Below are 20,241 nucleotides of genomic sequence, written 5' to 3'. Positions count from 1 at the left end.
ATTTATAGTTCAGTCATTTTAAACTAAAGTTATTGGAATGCCGGATAAACATTTTAAGCTTTATTTTTAAATAAGTAAAACAATTAGCTTAAATTTAGTCACATCACAAAGAGAAACTTTCTTTCCAAATATCTGAAGCATAGTGGCTGGCACTGTTGTCTCAATGCCAGGGACCCGGGTTAAATTCTGACCTCAGGTGACTATCTTTGTGGAGTTTTGTACATTCTCCTGGGGTGGATTTTCTCCGACAGTCCGAAGATCTGCAGTTAACACAGATTGGCCATGATAAATGGCCATGATAAATTGCCCGAGTGTCCAAAAGGTTAGGTGGGTTTATGGGGATAGGGCGGAGGAGTGGTCCTAGGTAGAATGCTCTTTCAGAGGGTTTGTATAGACTCACTGGCCTCCTTCTACACTGTAGCGATTCTATTCTATGATCTATTTGTGAACAGAAATTGGAGTTGGGTTATCAAAAAAACCCAATCAGAATTAAGCAAAAAAACTTACCAACTGACTTTGTACAGAAAGCAAGCACTTCCTGCTGCTTTAGACATGTTTCATCAGTTTTCCTCTGCATTTCAGAAAACAGGTCATTCATCTGCTTCACAAAGCTGTCCTGTGCTTTGCAGTTATGAAATTCAACCATTTTTTTGCGGTCAAGTTTAGCATGGAGACCAGATACATCTTTTGTACTGTCTTCAGCGGTTTGCAGCAACTGAAACAAATGAACACGTTTGTTCAAGTTAGAATATGACAGCAAAACATCCAACTGAAACGAGCAATAGAGAAGGAAGGAAAAGTCTTGTTGTGTACGTAAATTTATGCAACACCTTGAATGTTAATATGCTCCAGTGCTTCACGCGAGCGAAAATCAGGGAAATAATTTGATGCCAAGTCAGAGAAGCATATAGACATTAGAACAAGTAACCATAAACTTCGCCAAAGTGATGAGTGCGTCTTAAAAAAGGTGGTGAGAGGGGTCGAGGGAGTGAATTCCAGAGTTTTGGGCCAATGTGTCTGAAATGGTCAACGAAACCACAAAAGATCTTCAATATCAATTCAGAAAGTCTCAAGACGACAAACAGAATCAGCATCTATTTCATGCGTTAGGCAGACAACATAATTTAACATTGCTATAAAACAGACATTATCATCTCCGCAAACAGCTGCTGCAATGTTTTATGTGCTTCAGCACATAAATCTGGTCTTTGAAATGCAGACTGAATATCCAATCAGTAGATCAAGGTTCGGACAGGAAATTAGCAATGTTTATTTACATGCAACAGGCTTTATTGTACATTGTACAATTAGTGAATCATACATTTCAAGATTCTGATGGACAAAACAGTAACATGCATTGATTCTCTAGATCTTAAGAAAAGCTCACTGCTGATACTATGGAACACACTGGCTGAGCTTCTCTGCCAGTCTGCACCAATTTAAAACTGCAACCTTTTTAGCTGGATGACAGGTTGAAAACTGGGCTGTTAACTGGCAGAAGGTTAGAGCAGCCACGTAGCATCTGTGAATATCTACTGAAATATCTACAGCGTGGGCTTCTTCCAGGTGTCTGGTTTCCGCCCACAAGTCCTAAAGGCATTCATGCAAGATGAATTGGACATTCTGAATTCTCCGTGTACCCGAACAGGTGCCAGAATGTGGCTACAAGAGGCTTTTCACAGTAACTTCATTGCAGTGCTAATGTAAGCCTACTTGTGACAATAAAAAATTATTAAATAAAAGACTACCTTCACCTCAATATTAAACATTTTGTCATCAAAAGCATGAGGTGGGACACGATCATCTTGGACTTTGTATGGGCAGGGAAGATATAGAGGGTGGGGAAGACCCTGCTACAGGAGAGGCAGCGGGGGGGGGGGGGGGGGGGTTGGCGTTTCTGAACTTGCTTCATTCGTTTCTGAACTTGCTTCATTATTATTGGGCGGCGAATATAGGCAAGGTGCGGCGGTGGTGGGAAGGAGAAGGGGTAGAGTGGGTTAGGCTGGAGGAGGAATCTTGTAAGGGGTCCAGTTTGAGGGCTATAGTGATGGCAGCATTGCCAATGGCTCCGAGTAGGTATTCAGGGAGCCCAGTGGTGCAGTCCACGGTGAAGATATGGAATCAGCTGAGGAGGCATTTTAGGATGGAAGGGATGGTGATACTAACGCCTTTCTGTGATATTCATAGAACGATACAGCGCAGTACAGGCCCTTCGGCCCACGATGTTGCACCAACATGGGAAGTCAAAAACTAAAGGCCATCTAACCTACACTATGCCATTATCATCCATATGCTTATCCAATAAACTTTTAAATGCCCTCAATGTTGGCGAGTTCACTACTGTTGCAGGTAGGGCATTCCACGGCCTCACCACTCTTTGCGTAAAAAACCTACCTCTGACGTCTGTCCTATATCTATTACCCCTCAATTTAAGGCTATGTCCCCTCGTGCTAGCCACCTCCATCCGCGGGAGAAGGCTCTCACTGTCCACCCTATCTAACCCTCTAATCATTTTGTATGCCTCTATTAAGTCACTTCTTAACCTTCTTCTCTCTAACGAAAACAACCTCAAGTCCATCAGCCTTTCCTCATAAGATTTTCCCTCCATACCAGGCAACATCCTGGTAAATCTCCTCTGCACCCGTTCCAAAGCTTCCACGTCCTTCCTATAATGAGGCGACCAGAACTGTACGCAATACTCCAAATGCGGCCGTACCAGAGTTTTGTACAGCTGCAACATGACCTCATGGCTCCGGAACTCAATCCCTCTACCAATAAAGGCCAACACACCATAGGCCTTCTTCACAACCCTATCAACCTGGGTGGCAATTTTCAGGGATCTATGTACATGGACACCGAGATCCCTCTGCTCATCCACACTGCCAAGAATTTTACCATTAGCCAAATATTCCGCATTCCTGTTTTTCTTTCCAAAGTGAATCACCTCACACTTCTCTACATTAAACTCCATTTGCCACCTCTCAGCCCAGCTCTGCAGCTTATCTATGTCCCTCTGTAACCTGCAACATCCTTCCACTGTCTACAACTCCACCGACTTTAGTGTCGTCTGCAAATTTACTCACCCAACCTTCTGTGCCCTCCTCTAGGTCATTTATAAAAATGACAAACAACAACGACCCCAGAACAGATCCTTGTGGTACGCCACTCGTAACTGAACTCCATTCTGAACATTTGCCATCAACCACCACCCTCTGTCTTCTTTCAACTAGCCAATTTCTGATCCACATCTCTAAATCACCCTCAATCCCCAGCCTCCGTATTTTCTGCAATAGCCGACCATGGGGAACCTTATCAAACGCTTTACTGAAATCCATATACACCACATCAACTGCTCTAACCTCGTCTACCCTCATGGGTTTGAGCCGGTGGTGGTGGTGGTTGGGGGGGGGGGGGGGGGGGGGGGGGAAGAATGGATAGGTGGAGGGGTGGGGCTGGCCAAGGTGAGGGAGTTGTATTTGGAGGAAGGGTTTGCAAGTCTGGAGGAGCTAAGGGAGAGGGTAGAGCTGTTGAGGGGTAGTGAGTTCAGGTATCTGCAGATTAGGGACTTTGCATGAAAAGGTCTGGAGGGAGTTCCCTACGTTGCCAAGATACACCCTGCTGGAGTAACTGTTGCTTCCGGATGTGGAAGGGGAGGGAAAAATTGGGGATATAAATAAGTGGCTGGGGGAGGTGAAGATCAAGGAGAAATGGAAAGCGGAGTTGGGAATGGAGATCAATTGGGGAGTATGGAGTAAGGCACTGCGAAGGGTAAACTGGACCATCTCTTGTGCAAGGATGAGCCTGATACAGTTTAAGGTGCATATGATACAGGGTGCATATGACTCGGGTGAGAATAAGTGAGTTCTTTCATGGGGTAGCAGATGAGTGTGAGGTGTGGGTGGGGCCAACGAATCACACACACATATTTTGGGGTTCCGAAAAATTGGAAAGATTCTGGGCGGGAGTGTTCGCGGTCTTAGCCAGGATAGTGAAGGTGGAGGACTCTGACCCTTAGGTGGCGATATTTGGGGTTTCAGAAAAGCTGGAGCACATGGAGAGGGAGGAGGGTCGACGTCGTGGCCTTCGCCTCTGATTGCTCGGCGGCAAATTTTGCTGGAGCGGCGGTCAGTATTGCCACCAGGGGCAGCAGCATCGTTGGGTGACCTGTACGACTTCCTGCGGTTAGAGATGATAAAGTACGAGTTAAGGGGCTCACAGGGGGTGGGTGAAAAAAAAAGGGGGAAAATCTGTACAGACTGTATAGTTGATTGTTGGGAAGTATGCTTCCCAAGGCGTTTACTTGCTGTAACCGCTTTGATACAAGTTTGTAATAAAATAAGTTTTTTAAAAAACTAGCACAAGATGCTCAATGCTGTCTGACCTGCAGAGGGCTCCTTGCATTGTTTTGGGAATAAAACTGTTGGCTTGGTCTTGCTGCTGTACTCTCTTTAGTAGTTTGAACCTTTTGAAGGCTGCTGCAGCCAGGGAGAACCCACCCTGTCTCTGAATTCATGATAATTCTCAAAAAAGGAAAGCTATTTGTAACTTTTTTTTAAAAAATGGTTCACATACAAAAAATTCAAAGCAAAATCTCAATGTGTGGAATTCAAATTGTTACAATAGTTTTAAAAATGTATTTTACTGAATTTTAGTGCTACATAAATGAGCCCCACGCAAGTTAATAAAAATGCAGTCAATTAATGGATTCAGAACTAAAAGTAAAATAGAAAGTGGGTGGAATTTTGAAAGGGAGACAGATATTACCAATGAAGGAAGTTAAATTAAATTTATTGCAAAAACCCAATTCAAAGGGAAAAAAAGGCCATCTAATTCAACAGATTATCTCCAGCAAACTGCATTGCTAAACAAGTTTAAACTTCAGAGCAGAAGTAGGATAATTTGCAAAAAAGCAGAACTAAAGAATAAGGGACTCCACAGCTATCAACCAAGAGGCCTTGAAGATTTTTGTCATGAGGCAAGATTGCTACAAAAGGAATAGCTACTGGAAAGTTGCTGGGTGAAAGGGCGTAAGAGGCATTGTCATTGGTCATAATGATATGCTAGGAAATCAAAACAACCTCCGACCTCAGTCGCTGTATTATACAGCTTTTCTTCAGTGTGAGCATGGGCATCACAAACAAATTCTTCCTCAGACAGTTTTCCTTTGGTCAGCTCCAAATCCTGCTGAGTTTCCTGAAGCAATTGCTCTTGCTGCTGCAGTTCAGTGGCACAATGGTCAAGCTCCTCCTTGGTTTCAACAAATAGATCACTGACCTAGAAATGAAATAAAAAGGGAAAACATTTAAATTCTTCAAATTGTACAGTAGGTAAATAATCAGTTGAATATACAGATTTAAATGTCATACATTATCTGCTGCAATATGACAAAGCAGAATTATACAAATCCCAGTGATTGTTATTGTATTTCTTTGAAGCAATCAAGACATCAAGTGTATTCCTCTGAAATAAACACGATAAATTTAAAAATTGTGGTTTCGAAACAGTTCTCTCTCAAACATACACGATGCAATTATTAAGAATCACTTTTGCCAAAGTGGTGGAGAATGTTCGTGCAGTTCTGTTGTGTAATCACTGTGGGTCACAATAGCACTTGAGAATTGTGTTCTCCACCAGCCTTCATCCAGTTGTGTTGGGGAACTCTTTCTTTCTCTCTTCCCCCCCCCCCCCCCCCCCCCCCCCCCCCCCCACCCCAACTTAGCAAAACATCCCAAAGTGTTTCACAGGAGCATTATCAAAAGTTGACACTAAGCCATGCAAGGAGATTAGAAGTGTCCAACGGCTTGGTTAGAAAGGCTTTAAAGAGCTTAAGAGGAGAGAAGCACTAAATGGGCCAGTTAAGAGGACACGCTTGTTCGTGTATTTGAGGGGACTGAAGACGGACATGGTAATGTTACAGGTGACGCACCTTGAAATGAAATGAAAATCGCTTATTGTCACAAGTAGGCTTTAAATGAAGTTACTGTGAAAAAGTAACCTTAGAGTAGCTGATCAGATTAGATTAAGGGAGGGATGGGACAGACAGGTTTTTCACTTGGGGCTGGACTCAAAGACTAGAGGGGTCGTGATCCTGATCAGCAAGCGTCATTCGAGAAGACACGGAAGAATAGTTGCAGATGTAGGAGGCTGGTATATTATGGTTAGTGGGAAGCTGGAGGGGCTGCCGGGTGGTACTTGCGAATGTGTAGCTGCCAAATTGGGATGATGTGGAGTTTATAAAGAGGATGTTGGGGAAGATCCCAGACCTGGATTCGCACAAGTTGGTCATGGGGGGGGAGGGGGGGGAGGGGACTTTAACAGTCATCGACCCTGGGCTAGACCGGTCGAGTTCATGGACAAGCAGGGTGCCAGCAATGGCAAAGGAGCTAACAGGGTTTATGAAGCAAATGGGGGGGGGGGGGTTGGAGAAAGAGTGGACCCATTGGAGATTTGGACGGTCGAGAGTGAAGGAGTTCTCCTTCTACTCGCATGTGCATAAAGTGTACTCCCGGATTTATTTTTTAAAATTTTGAACAGGGTTCTACTGACGGGGGTATTCGATGATCACAATCTCAGATCATGCCCCACACTGGGTTGACCTACAGGTTAGCAAGGAGAGTAGCCAGCGCCCGCACTGGATGCTGGATGTGGGACTTTTAGCTGATGGGGTGGTGTGGGCAGCTGAGGAAATGTATTCAGAACTACCGGTAAGTTAACGACATGGGTGAAGTTTCGGCGGTGGTGGTCTGGGAGGCATTGAAGGCGGTGGTCAGAGGGGAGCTGATCTCTATACGGGCCCACAGGGAGAAGGCAGATAGAGCAGAGACGGACCGACTGATAAAGGAGATACTGCAGGTCGACAGGAGGGATGCAGAGACCCCAGAGGGGAGCGACGGAGGCTACAGGCGGAGTTTGGCTTGTTAACTACAGGGAAGGCGGTGGAGCAGCCGAGGAAGGCGATTTATGAATATGGAGAGCAGGCCAGCAGAATGCTTGTGCAACAGCTCAGAAAGAGGGAGGCAGCCAGGGAGATAAAGAAAGTAAAGGACGGGGATGGGAACCTGGTCGGAGATTCAGCAGGGGTTAATAAGGCGTTCAAGGAGTTTTACAGCAGGTTGTGAGTTGGAACCCCCAGCTGGGCTGGAGGAAATGAGGCACTTTTAAGGGGGGCTGAAGTTCCCAAAGGTGGACAAGGGGTTGGGAGAAGGGCTGGGGGCCCCGATCGGGTTGGAGGAAATATTGGATTTGGTACTGGGTAATGAACCCGGCCAGGTGTTAGATTTAGATGCAGGTGAGCACTTTGGTGATAGTGATCACAATTCGGTTATGTTTACTTTAGCAATGGGCAGGGATAGGTATATACCGAAAGGCAAGAATTATAGCTGGGGGAAAGGCAATTATGATGCTATTCGGCAAGATTTAGGATGTATACGATGGGGAAGGAAACTGCAGGGGATGGGTACAATCGAAATGTGGAGCTTTTTCAAGGAACAGCTACTGCGTGTCCTTGATAAGTATGTACCTGTCAGGCAGGGAGGAAGTTGTCGAGCAAGGGAACCGTGGTTTACTAAGGAAGTTGAAGCACTTGTCAAGAGGAAGAAGGCGGCTTATGTTAGGATGAGACATGAAGGCTCAGTTAGGGAACTTGAGAGTTACAAGTTAGCCAGGAAGGACCTAAAGGGAGAGTTAAGAAGAGCGAGGAGAGGACACGAAAAGTTGTTGGCGGATAGGATCAAGGAAAACCCTAAGGCTTTCTATAGGTATATCAGGAACAAAAGAATGACTAGAGTAAGATTAGGGCCAATCAAGGATAGTAGTGGAAAGTTGTGTGTGGAATCAGAGGAGATAGGGGAAGCGTTAAATGGATATTTTTCGTCAGTGTTTACACTGGAGAAAGACAATGTTGTCGAGGAGAATACTCAGGTTCAGTCGACCAGGCTAGATGGAATTGAGGTTCATAAGGAGGAGGTGTTAGCAATTTTAGAAAATGTAAAAATAGATAAGTCCCCTGGGCCAGATGGGATTTATCCTAGGATTCTCTGGGAAGCCTGGGAGGAGATTGCAGAGCCGTTGTCCTTGATCTTTATGTCGTCTTTGTCGACAGGAATAGTGCCGGAAGACTGGAGGATAGCAAATGTTGTCCCCTTGTTCAAGAAGGGGAGTAGAGACAACCCTGGTAATTATAGACCTGTGAGCCTTCGGTTGTGGGTAAAATGTTGGAAAAGGTTATAAGAGATAGGGTTTATAATCATCTTGAAAAGAACAAGTTGATTAGCGATAGTCAACACGGTTTTGAGAAGGGTAGGTCATGCCTCACAAACCTTATTGAGTTTTTTGAGAAGGTGACCAAACAGGTGGATGGAGGGTAAAGCGGTTGATGTGGTGTATATGGATTTCAGTAAGGCGTTTGATAAGGTTCCCCACGGTAGGCTATTGCAGAAAATAAGGAAGTATGGGATTGAAGGTGATTTAGTGGTTTGGATCAGTAATTGGCTAGCTGAAAGAAGAGAGGGTGGTGGTTGATGGCAAATGTTCATCCTGGAGTTCAGTTACTAGTGGTGTACCACAAGGATCTGTTTTGGGGCCACTGCTGTTTGTCATTTTTATAAATGACCTGGAAGAGGGTGTAGAAGGGTGGGTTAGTAAATTTGCAGATGACACAAAGGTCGGTGGAGTTGTGGATAGTGCTGAAGAATGTTATAGGATACAGAGGAACATAGATAAGCTGCAGAGCTGGGCTGAGAGGTGGCAGATGGCGTTTAATGCAGAAAAGTGTGAGGTGATTCACTTTGGAAGGAGTAACAGGAATGCAGAGTACTGGGCTAATGGCAAGATTCTTGGTAGTGTAGATGAACAGAGAGATCTCGGCATCCAGGTACATAAATCCCTGAAAGTTGCCACCCGGGTTAATAGGGCTGTTAAGAAGGCATATGGTGCGCTAGCCTTTATCAGTAGGGGGATTGAGTTTCGGAGCCACAAGGTCATGCTGCAGCTGTACATAACTCTGGTGCGGCCGCTCCTGGAGTACTGCGTGCAGTTCTGGTCACCACATTATAGGAAGGATGTGGAAGCTTTGGAAAGGGTTCAGAGGAGATTTACTAGGATGTTGCCTGGTATGGAGGGAAGGTCTTACGAGGAAAGGCTCAGGGACTTGAGGTTGTTTTCGTTAGAGATGAGAAGGCTGAGAGGTGACTTAATGGAGACATATAAGATAGTCAGAGGGTTAGATAGGGTGGACAGTGAGAGTCTTTTTCCTCGGATGGTGATGACCAACACGAGGGGACATAGCTTTAAATTGAGGGGTGGTAGATATAGGACAGATGTCACAGGCAGTTTCTTTACTCAGAGAGTAGTAGCGGTGTGGAACGCCCTGCCTGCAACAGTAGTAGACTCGCCAAATTTAAGGGCATTTAAGTGGTCACTGGATAGACATATGGATGAAAATGGAATAGTGTAGGTCAGATAGGCTTCAGATGGTTTCACGGGTCGGCGCAACATCGAGAGCCGAAGGGCCCGTACTGCGCTGTAATGTTCTATGTTCTGAGGGCTGAAGGCCATGCAGTCGGGTAAAACCCCAGGGCCGGACGGATACCCAGTGGAATTTTATAAGAAGTTCTCTGGGATATTGGGGTCGTTGTTGGTGAGGACATTCAATGAGGCACGGGAGCATGGGGTGCTTCCCCCAACGACGTCACAGACCACTATCTCATTGATCCTTAAAGCAGGACAAGGAACCGGGACTTTGTGGGTCCTCCAGGCCGATATCCCCACTAAACATAGACGCCAAAATGTTGGCCAAAATCTCATCCTCTAGGATTGAAGACTGTGTTCCAGACGTGATTGGGGAGGACCAGACTGGATTCGTTAAGGGTAGACAGTTGGCGGCCAACATAAGACGGTTGCTAAATGTGATCATGATGTCCCCAGAAGGTAGGGAAGTGGAGGTAGTGGTCGCAATGGACGCAGAGAAGGCATTTGATAGGGTGGAATGGGAATATCCGTGGGAGGTACTGGGGTGGTCTGGATTTGGGCAGGGCTTCATTGACTGGGTCAGACTGCTGTATCAGGCTCCTGTTGCGAGCGTATGGATGAACAGGTCAACATCAGACTATTTCAGGTTTCTGGCTGCACCAGGGGACGAGACAGGGATGCCCCCTCTCCCCACTGCTGTTTTCATTGGCCACAGAGCTGCTGGCAATTGCGCTGAGAGCCTCAAAGAGCTGGAAGGGTCTGGCCCGGGGGTGGGGAGTGGAACACAGTCTCGCTCTACGCAGACAACCTTCTCCGATGTTCTGGACCACTAGAAGGGATGGAAGAAGTAATGAGGATTCTGGGGGAATTTGGCCGTTTTTTGGATTATAAACTGAATATGGGGAAAAGTGAGATGTTTTCGATCCAGGCAAGCAGGCAGGAGAGGCGATTGGGCGAGCTGCCGTTTTAGGGTGGTGGGGGAAGCTTTCGGTACTTAGGTATCCAGGTGGCGTGGGAACAGGACCGGCTACACACAAATTATATTTGGGCCGATTAGTATACCAAATGATGGACGATTTGGGACACACTCCCATTGTCACTAGCTGGGAGGGTGCAGACAGTGAAAATGACGGTCCTCCCGAGATTCCCGTTTGTGTCTCAGTGTCTCCCCATCTTTATTCTGCGGTCCTTCTTGAAACGGGTCAATAAGGTGATCACTGGCTTTGTATGGGCGGGTAAGACCCGCAAGTACAAAAAGTGGATGCTGGAGCGGAGCCGGGGGCTGGCGAACTTTAGTAACTATTATTGGACGGCGAATATAGCCATGGTTAGGAAGTGGGTGGTGGTGGTTTTTGGGGGGGGGGTCAGTGTGGGAGCGAGTGGAAGCGGCATCATGCAAGGGCACTTGTTTGGGGGCATTGGTAACAGCACCTCTGCCATTCCCACCAGCACAGTACTCCACCAGTCCCGTGGTGGTGGTGCCCTTGAGAGACTGGGGGCAATGGAGGAGACATGTGGGAGCGGTGGGAGCATCGGTCTGGTCTCCAATCTGCAATAATCACCGGTTTGCCCCGGGAAGGCTAGATGCAGGGTTCCAGAGATGGCAGAGAGCAGGGATTGAGAGGATGGGAGATATGTTTATAGAGGGGCGTTTTTCTATGCCTGAGGGAGTTGGAGGAGAAATCTGGAGTGACGAGAGGAAATGAGTTTAGGTACCTGCAGGCGCAGGACTTCCTCCGCAGGCAGGTCTCAACCTTCCCGCTCCTACCACCAAGGGGGATACCGGACTGGGTAATTTGCAAAATGTGGGTGGGAGAAGGGAGGGTTTCTGACATTTACAAGAAACTCATGGGGTCAGAGGAGATGCAGACAGAGGAATTGAAATACAAGTGGGAAGAGGAGTTAGGAGGAGAGATAGAGGATAGTCTCTGGGCAGACACGTTGAGTAGAGTCAACGTGCCTACATCATGTGCCAGGCTCAGCCTGATACAGTTCAAGGTCGTTCACCGGGCTCACATATAGTGGCTCGAATGAGCAGGTTCTTTGGGGTAGAAGATAGGTGCGCAAGGTATGCGGGAGGGCCAGCGAACCATGTCCATATGTTCTGGTGAAAATGAAATGAAAATCGCTTATCGTCACAAGTAGGCTTCAATGAAGTTACTGTGAAAAGCCCCTAGTCGCCACATTCTGGCGCCTGTCCGGGGAGGCTGGTCATGACCGAAGCTTAGGGGATTCTGGCAGGGGTTTGTGGATGTCATATCCACAGTGTTGAAAACAAGGGTGGCACCAAGTCCAGAGGTGGCGATTTTCAGAGTGCTGGAAGACCCGGGAATCCAGGAGCAGAAAGAGGCAGACGTTCTGGCCTTTGATTCCCTGGTAGCCCGGAGATGGATACTATTAGCTTGGAGGGACTCAAAGCCCCTGAAGTCTGAGACCTGGCTAGCTTTCTCTGTCTGGAGAAAAACAAGTTTGCCTTGAGAGGGTCGATGTTAGCATGCGTCCAAATGTGGCAGCCTTCTTTGGGGAAAATTAACAGTCAGCAGGAAGGTGGGGGGGGGGGGGGGGGGGGGTCAGGGTTTAGTTTAGTTTAGTTTAGAGTAGGGGTTAGTAAAGTTGGGACCTGTGAGGGAGGAAGACGGCTTTTGCACTATGTTTATATTTTCATGTTCATAGTTTATTCCGTTTTGTTATAAAACCGTAAATACCTCAATAAAATGTTTATATTAAAAAAAAAGGAGAAGCAATTGTAAAGTTTAGGCCCTAGGCAGTGGAGGAGGAGAATTCTGATCATTTGACTTCATTATTACTGTCTGGCTCAATTCTAAACCACCACCCACTTTAAAGAAGGTGCTATCGAACTGTTAAAATATGTAAGAGTTACAAAATGTCATAATTGTGCATTGTTTTTTACATTATGCTAGTATCCCCAATGAACTGACCTTAACTCCATTCTATTTCTAACTATATGCAGCCCCCAAATTAGTATGTACTATGATCTCACCACCTCTCTTGATCCTTCCACTGTCGAGTGATTTGGCATACTACTGTTTCATCACCTAGAACAGGACGAGCAGAAATTTGCTATAACCAAATATTGGCATGATCCAAGCTATAGTTTTTGGACTTTGCCACAAATGCTGTTCCGATCCCTCTCCCTGGTAACCAAAGCTGAACCAAATGGTTTGAAATGTGTTTGAAGCCATGTAGTTTTCTAGCTCCAAGTATGTTTATTTCTACCTCCATTAAGTCAGTTGACTGACCCTGCCTCCGCTCATCTGCAGTTAAAACCTTCATTTTGTACTTTTGTCATTCTCGACTGAATTATGCCAAATACACTTCAGTTTTCAACCCGTCGTAAGTTTGAAGTCATCCAAAATTCTGTTGAACAGAGTTCACCAAGTTCCATTCACCCACCACCCCTATGCTTGCTGGCTTACACGCGTTCCGAGTCTGGCAAAACCTCAATTTTAATATTCTGATTTTCAAACTCCTTCATAGCTTCATTCTTGCACATGTGTATGATTGGTTCCATGTCCTACAAGGCTTCAAGATTTCAGTCCTCCTCCAATTCTGACATCTTAAGTGTCCTGGATTTTTTAATTGCTCCAGCATTGGCCACCATCATTTTAGCTGTCTTGGACTCAAGTTCTGGAATTCCTTTCCCTAACCATCATCTCTTCCTTTATGACGTTCCTTAAAATTTTCACTTTTGAACAAGCTTCTGGTCATGTTAGGATATCTCCTTTTGAGACTGGTTGCCCAATTTTGATAGATAATGCTCTTGAAGTTCCTTGGAATATTTTGCTACTTTTACAAGCTGTTACGATCAGAGTATTCTATTATGATTCCTTGCCTGTTTCAGTTCCTCTTCCATAGCAGCAATCTTTTCTACATAGTCAGTAATCTGCTCGCCTTGTCCAGCCACTCTACTCTGCAGAAATCTAAGAAGAAAATATGTAGTTAGGTCACTACTCCGGAATGAAGAGCAGCTGTGCACATCAAATATTTAAACGGAGTATCAATGGAGCAATTCTCTGCAGGGTACTCATTACTTTCTATATTTTGAAGCACCTTGGCAGATCAGTTTGAATAATTCAACCTTTCCAGGAGGACGCGATAAAGCTCAACATTTTAATTCTTGCACAAGACAGAGAAGCTGATAGTTACACCACTCTATTTGAAGTACAACTTGCACTGCCCAATTAGTTACAGTATAACATTCAATGACCCTACACAGAAGCTATGGCTGAAGTTACATATTATTAAAGATTCATCTGCATACACAAATTGAAGATGAAGATATAGTCAGATCAGCCATAATGCATTATTCAATATGACAACATGTAGTGTCATTAACCATCCCAAACTAATACCTACTACGTGCAAAAAAAGACATTATATGAGGCACTAGATAAAAGGGGATCAAATCACTAAATTGAAGAGAAAGTCTCCATAGCCAATTCATCAGTTCACAATGACAACAAGGTCTACATGGGAGACTCATCATCCAAAAATTAGCCCAGAGCGTATTTTTAAAAAGTCTATTCCAAAATTTAAAATATCTGTTCTGTTTCCATGGCAGTTCAGTCTTCCAACACTGTTCATATTAATGATAGGGTGGAAGACAGTGACACATTGGTAATGTCACCCAGAAGCAGCGGCTAATGTTCAGGGGAACAATGCCACAGCAGCCAGTGGTATTTGAATTCAAGAAAGAAACTGGAATGTAAAAACTAATCTCAGTAATGGTGACCATGAAGCCATTGTTGTTGTATAGGTGTATTTGGTCTGGCCTACATGTAACTCCATACCCACAGCAATGTGGTTGACTCTTAAATGTCCTCTGCAATGATGTGGCAAGATTCTCAGTTCCAGGACAATTGGGGATGGTTAACAAATGTTGACTGTGCCAGCATGCCTACATCCCATTTTTTAAAAAAGCACTCACTCATAGTTTTCTGCAGACATGAACACTCCATTTTTGTCACGTGATGCAGCAAGATCCCGCTTCAGTCTTTCAATCTCTTCAGTGTACTCCTGAAAGATCAATGCAGTTACCCAATTACACCATATATACAGTAATAGAACTGGAGGATAAGGCCAGTTGAAAGTACAGCAAAAAGAACAATGACAGTATTAGAAAAGGTCAGTACATTGTGCCACGCATAATTATTATACATATTTAACCTCAATCATTGGTTAGAAATAACCTGCATCTCAAATGATAATACAAGTGAGATTATCAGATGGACAAGATACTCAAACATGTTTATGCTCAATTTCTTGTAAGATATGTTTGTGGTTCTGCTATGCATCCTCTGGTCTGGAATTGTGGAGAATCATTAGAACTTCACAGGTCGCAGTTGTACCAGAGCAAAGCAAGGAAAAGGAGACAGTTTGACAGCAAATAACAGCTCTATTGCAGGGCAGCACAGTTGGCTCAGGTGGTTAAAACTGCTGCCCCACGGCGCCAAAGACGCAGGATCGATTCCGTCCCCGGGTCAGTGTGTGGAGTTCACAAATTCTCCCAGTGTGTGCGTGGATCCCACCCCCACACCCCAAAAAGATGTGTAGGGTAGGTGGATTTGCCACACTAAATTGCCCCTCAATTGGAAAAACATAATTGGATACCCTAAATTTACAAATAAACCCCCCCCCCCCCCCGCTCTATTGCAGACAGATAGGCTGGTACAACTCAACTAGACTGCTTCAAGAGTCCTACGCTTTTTGTTCAGACCAGCAAGATAACAATTTGCTCGAAATTTCTATTTCAGTATCAAGGAATGTAGGTTTTGACATCACATTTCAACCTGTACTAAAAATCACTTTAGAATGACGACAATCAGAATGATTGCCTGTACAGAAATGTTGTAATCTACTTTGCATGATTACCTTCTTTAATGAATACAAGAATACCGCACATGCTGAATACCTTTATCAAGGCCCTCTTGGTGAGTTTCTGGTTGACTTCAGGTTTATTCAGAATGTTCTTTGCTCGGTAGGCATAATCCAGAGTGCTGATGGTTTCCTATTATTGAGGGATATTGGACTTGATTACTGAATTATGTAAATATGCATTGAGAGATCAACTTAGAACTGCTTTAGAAGGAAAAAGCATACAAGAACACTAGTTAAAACGTACCCTATGTGGGATAATTGTCATTATTACTAGGTCATACTAACTTCAAAATTCACAGAAGCTGGGGAGATGGTGGCAATAATGGAGGTTTTAGTCCGTCCTCCCAGAGAGTCCTGGAGGATCCTAGTTAGTTTTGATTCTCTGAAAAATGTACAGAAAAAGACAAAGAAGAATCAATGATTTGAGAAAACTCCAATTTGCCCATCAATTCCTTTCCCTATATTGTATGGAGAACACTGCAAACAGTCAAGCTAAATCTGAAGACCCTCTTATGGACTGACCGCATTAACACTACACCCCTGTATGCTTCACCCAACCGATGCCGGTATTATCTAGTTACATTGTGTACCCTGTGTTGCCCTATTATGTATTTTCTTTTATTTCCTTTTCTTTTCATAGAACATAGAACAGTACAGGCCCTTCGGGCCACGATGTTGTGCCAACCATTTATCTTAATCTGAAGATCAACCTAACCTACACCCCTTCAATTTACTGCTGTCCATGTGCTTGTCTAAGAGTCGCTTAAATGTCCCTGATGATTCAGACACCACCACCTCTGCTGGCAGTTCATTCCACGCACCCACCACTCTCTGTGTAAACAACCTACCTCTGACATCTCCTCTATACCTTCCTCCAATCACCTTAAAATTATGTCCCCTCGTGACAGCCATTTCCGCCCTAGGGAAAAATCTGTGGCTATCCACTTTATCCATGCCTCTCATCACCTTGTACACCTTTATCAAGTCACCGCTCTTCCTTCTTCGCTCCAGTGAGGAAAGCTCTAGCTCCCTCAACCTTTCTTCACAAGACATGCCCTCCAGTCCAGGCAGCATCCTGGTAAATCCCCTCTGCACCCTCTCCAAAGCATCCACATCCTTCCTATAATGAGGCGACTAGAACTGGACACAATATTCCAAGTGTGGTCTAACTAGGGTTTTATAAAGCTGCAGCAAAATCGCGTGGCTCTTTAACGGGGGGATTGAGTTTATGAAAGCCAACACACCATATGCCTTCTTAACAACTGTGGGTGGCAATTGTGAGGGATCTATGTATGTGGATTCCAAAATCCCTCTGTTCCTCCACACTTCCAAGAATCCTGCCTTTGACCCTGTATTCAGCATTCAAATTCGACCTTCCAAAATGAATCACTTCACATTTATCAAGGTTGAACTCCACCTGCCACTTCAGCCCAGCTCTGCATCCCGTCACTGTCCTGTTGTGGGCCGAAGGGCCTGTACTGCGCTGTATCGTTCTATGTTCTATGTTGTAATCTGCAACAGCCCTCAACACTATCTACAACTCCACCAACCTTTGTGTCATCGGCAAACTTACTAACCCAGCCTTCCACTTCCTCATCCAAGTCATTTATAAAAGCCATAACGAGCAGAGGTACCAGAACAGATCCCTATGGAACACCACTGGTCACCGACTTCCAGGCGGAATACTTTCTATCCACTACCATTCGCTGTCTTCTTTCGGCCAGTCAATTCTGTATCCAGAGAGCCAAGTTTCCCTGTATCCCATGCCCCCTCACTTTCTGAATGAGTCTACCATGGGGAACCTTATCAAATGCCTTACTGAAATCCATATACACTGCCCGACCTTCATCAATGTGTCTTGTCACATCCTCAAACAATTCAATGAGGCATGGCCTGCCCCTCACAAAGCCTTGCTGACTATCTTTAATCAAACTATGCTTTTCTAAATAATCATAAATCCCGTCTCTCGGAATCTTTCCAATATTTTGCTCACCACAGACACAAGATGGGTCTGTAATTCCCAGGAATTTCCCGGTTCCCTTTCTTGAACAGGGGAACAACATTTACCTGCCAGCAAACATCGGTACTACTCCAGTGGAAGAGCGAGGATGCAAAGATCATCGCCAATGGCGCAGCAATTTCCTGCCTTGCTTCCTGTAGTAACCGTGGGCATATCCCGTCAGGCCTAGGGGACTTATTTATCCTGATGCTTTTCAAAATTTACAGCACATCCCCCTTCTCAATATCAACCTGTTCAAGTCTATTAACCTGGTTCACACCGTTCTCTTGAGCAACAACATCCCTCTCTTTAGTGAACACTGAAGTACAAGTTTCATTTAGGGCCTCCCCATTCTCCTCTCCTCGTCCCACTTGCCCTTGATCTCACTCTGATCATCCTCTTATTTCTCACATAAGTATAGAACGCTTTGAGGTTTTCCCTAATCCTTCCCGCCAGGGATTTTTCATGCCCCCTTCGAGCTCTCCTCAGTCCATTTTTGAGTTCCTTCCTGGCTACCTTGTAACACTGAGCCAGATCGTTAATTCCCCAACCTTACGTAAGCTTCCTTCTCCCTCTTGACTAAAGCTCCACTTCTCTTGCCATCCAAGGCGCCTTCACCTTACCATCCCTTCTTCATCTCAGTGGGACAAAACTATTCAGCACTCGCAGCAAGTGCTCCTTAAACAATCCCCACAGGTTTTGCACTGAGTGCTGAGCTTGTGGCATTTGAGTGCTCCAGTGAGAGTTTGGTGACTGAGGGAGTTAGGTGAGGAGGGAGTAAGGTACTCCTTTCATTTAATTTCCTATATTTATCAAAGAGCGTGAAGGGACCAGGAGTTTAGAGTACAGCTGACTGGGAGCAGAGCCGGAGGGCGGAGGTCCAGTTGGTCCACAGGGCAGCTAATTCTGTAAAGTAAGAGGGGATGGAGGCTAGGGCAGTTGCATGCTCCTCCTGTAGGATATGGGTGGTGAGGGATACCACTGGTGTCCCCGCTGACTATACCTGCGGGAAGTGCACCCAACTCCAGCTCCTCAGAGACCGTGTTAAGGTATTGGAGCTGGAGCTGGATGAACTTCGGATCATCCGGGAGGCAGAGGGGGTCATAGAGAAGAGTTACAGGGAGGTAGCCACACCAAAGGTACTGGACAAGAGTAGCTGGGTTACAGTCAGGGGAAAGAAAACTAACAGGCAGACAGTGCAGGGATCCCTCGTGGCCATTCCCCTTCAAAACAAGTATACCGTTTTGGATGCTGTTGGGGGGGATGACCTACCGGGGGAAGGCCCCAGCGGCCAGGTCTCTGGCACTGAGTCTGGCTCTGGGGCTCAGAAGGGAAGGGGGGAGCATAGAAAAGCAATAGTAATAGGAGATTCAATGGTTAGGGGAATAGATAGGAGATTCTGTGGTCGCGAGCGAGACTCCCGAAAGGTATGTTGCCTCCCGGGTGCCAGGGCCAGGGATGTCTCTGATCGTGTCTTCAGGATCCTGAAGGGGGAGGGTGAGCAGCCAGAAGTCGTGGTGCACATTGGTACCAACGATGTAGGTAGGAAAAAGGGTGTGGAGGTAATAAACAAGTTTAGGGAGTTAGGCTGGAAGTTAAGGGCCAGGACAGACAGAGTTGTCATCTCTGGTTTGTTGCCGGTGCCACGTGATAGCGAGGCTAGGAATAGGGAGAGAGTGCAGTTGAACACGTGGCTGCAGGAATGGTGTAGGAGGGAGGGCTTCAGGTATTTGGATAATTGGAGCGCATTCTGGGGAAGGTGGGACCTGTACAAGCAGGACGGGTTGCATCTGAACCAGAGGGGCACCAATATCCTGGGGGGGAGGTTTTCTAGTACTCTTCGGGAGGGTTTAAACTAATTTGGCAGGGGAATGGGAACCGGATCTGTAGTCCAGCAACTAAGGTAGACGATAGTCAGGACGCCAAAGCACGTAGTGATGCAGTGGGGAAGGTAACAATGACAAAGGAGAGTACTTGCAGGCAAGGAGATGGGTTGAAGTGTGTATACTTTAATGCAAGAAGCATCAGGAATAAGGTGGGTGAACTTAAGGCATGGATCGGTACTTGGGACTACGATGTGGTGGCCATCACGGAAACTTGGATAGAAGAGGGCCAGAAATGGTTGTTGGAGGTCCCTGGTTATAGATGTGTCAACAAGATTAGGGAGGGTGGTAAAAGAGGTGGGGGGGTGGCATTGTTAATTAGAGATAGTATAACAGCTGCAGAAAGGCAGTTCGAGGGGGATCTGCCTACTGAGGTAATATGGGTTGAAGTTAGAAATAGGAAAGGAGCAGTCACCTTGTTGGGAGTGTTCTATAGGCCCCCCAATAGCAGCAGAGATGTGGAGGAACAGATTGGGAAACAGATTCTGGAAAGGTGCAGAAGTCACAGGGTAGTAGTCATGGGCGACTTCAACTTCCCAAACATTGAGTGGAAACTCTTTAGATCAAATAGTTTGGATGGGGTAGTGTTTGTGCAGTGTGTCCAGGAAGCTTTTTTAACACAGTATGTAGATTGTCCGACCAGAGGGGAGGCCATATTGGATTTAGTACTTGGTAATGAACCAGGGCAGGTGATAGATTTGTTAGTGGGGGAGCATTTTGGAGGTAGTGACCACAATTCTGTGACTTTCACTTTAGTAATGGAGAGGGATAGGTGCGAGCAACAGGGCAAGGTTTATAATTGGGGGAAGGGTAAATACAATGCTGTCAGACAAGAATTGAAGTGCAGAAGTTGGGAACATAGGCTGTCAGGGAAGGACACAAGTGAAATGTGGAACTTGTTCAAGGATCAGGTACTGCGTGTCTTTGATATATATGTCCCTATCAGGCAGGGAAGAGATGGTCGAGTGAGGGAACCATGGTTGACAAGAGAGG

General features: G+C 45.6%; 1 protein-coding gene across 2 annotated transcripts in view; it reads right to left on the bottom strand.

The window, feature by feature from the left end:
* The window catches only part of kif11 (kinesin family member 11), an 85,058-nt gene that overhangs the window by 23,702 nt on the left and 41,115 nt on the right, over positions 1-20,241 (bottom strand). For both annotated transcript variants that reach the window (XM_038822005.1, XM_038822006.1), the window contains exons 10-15: positions 15,652-15,748; positions 15,401-15,496; positions 14,417-14,505; positions 13,322-13,409; positions 5,086-5,274; positions 508-715 (exon numbers count right to left, since the gene is read on the bottom strand). In XM_038822005.1, coding sequence (XP_038677933.1) covers positions 508-715; positions 5,086-5,274; positions 13,322-13,409; positions 14,417-14,505; positions 15,401-15,496; positions 15,652-15,748 — 767 coding nt within the window. The remainder of the gene's footprint in view (positions 1-507; positions 716-5,085; positions 5,275-13,321; positions 13,410-14,416; positions 14,506-15,400; positions 15,497-15,651; positions 15,749-20,241) is intronic.

This window comes from Scyliorhinus canicula, chromosome 16, assembly GCF_902713615.1.
Source record: "Scyliorhinus canicula chromosome 16, sScyCan1.1, whole genome shotgun sequence".
In the NCBI taxonomy this organism is placed as follows: domain Eukaryota; kingdom Metazoa; phylum Chordata; class Chondrichthyes; order Carcharhiniformes; family Scyliorhinidae; genus Scyliorhinus; species Scyliorhinus canicula.
This window is presented reverse-complemented; position numbering and strand designations above follow the sequence as displayed.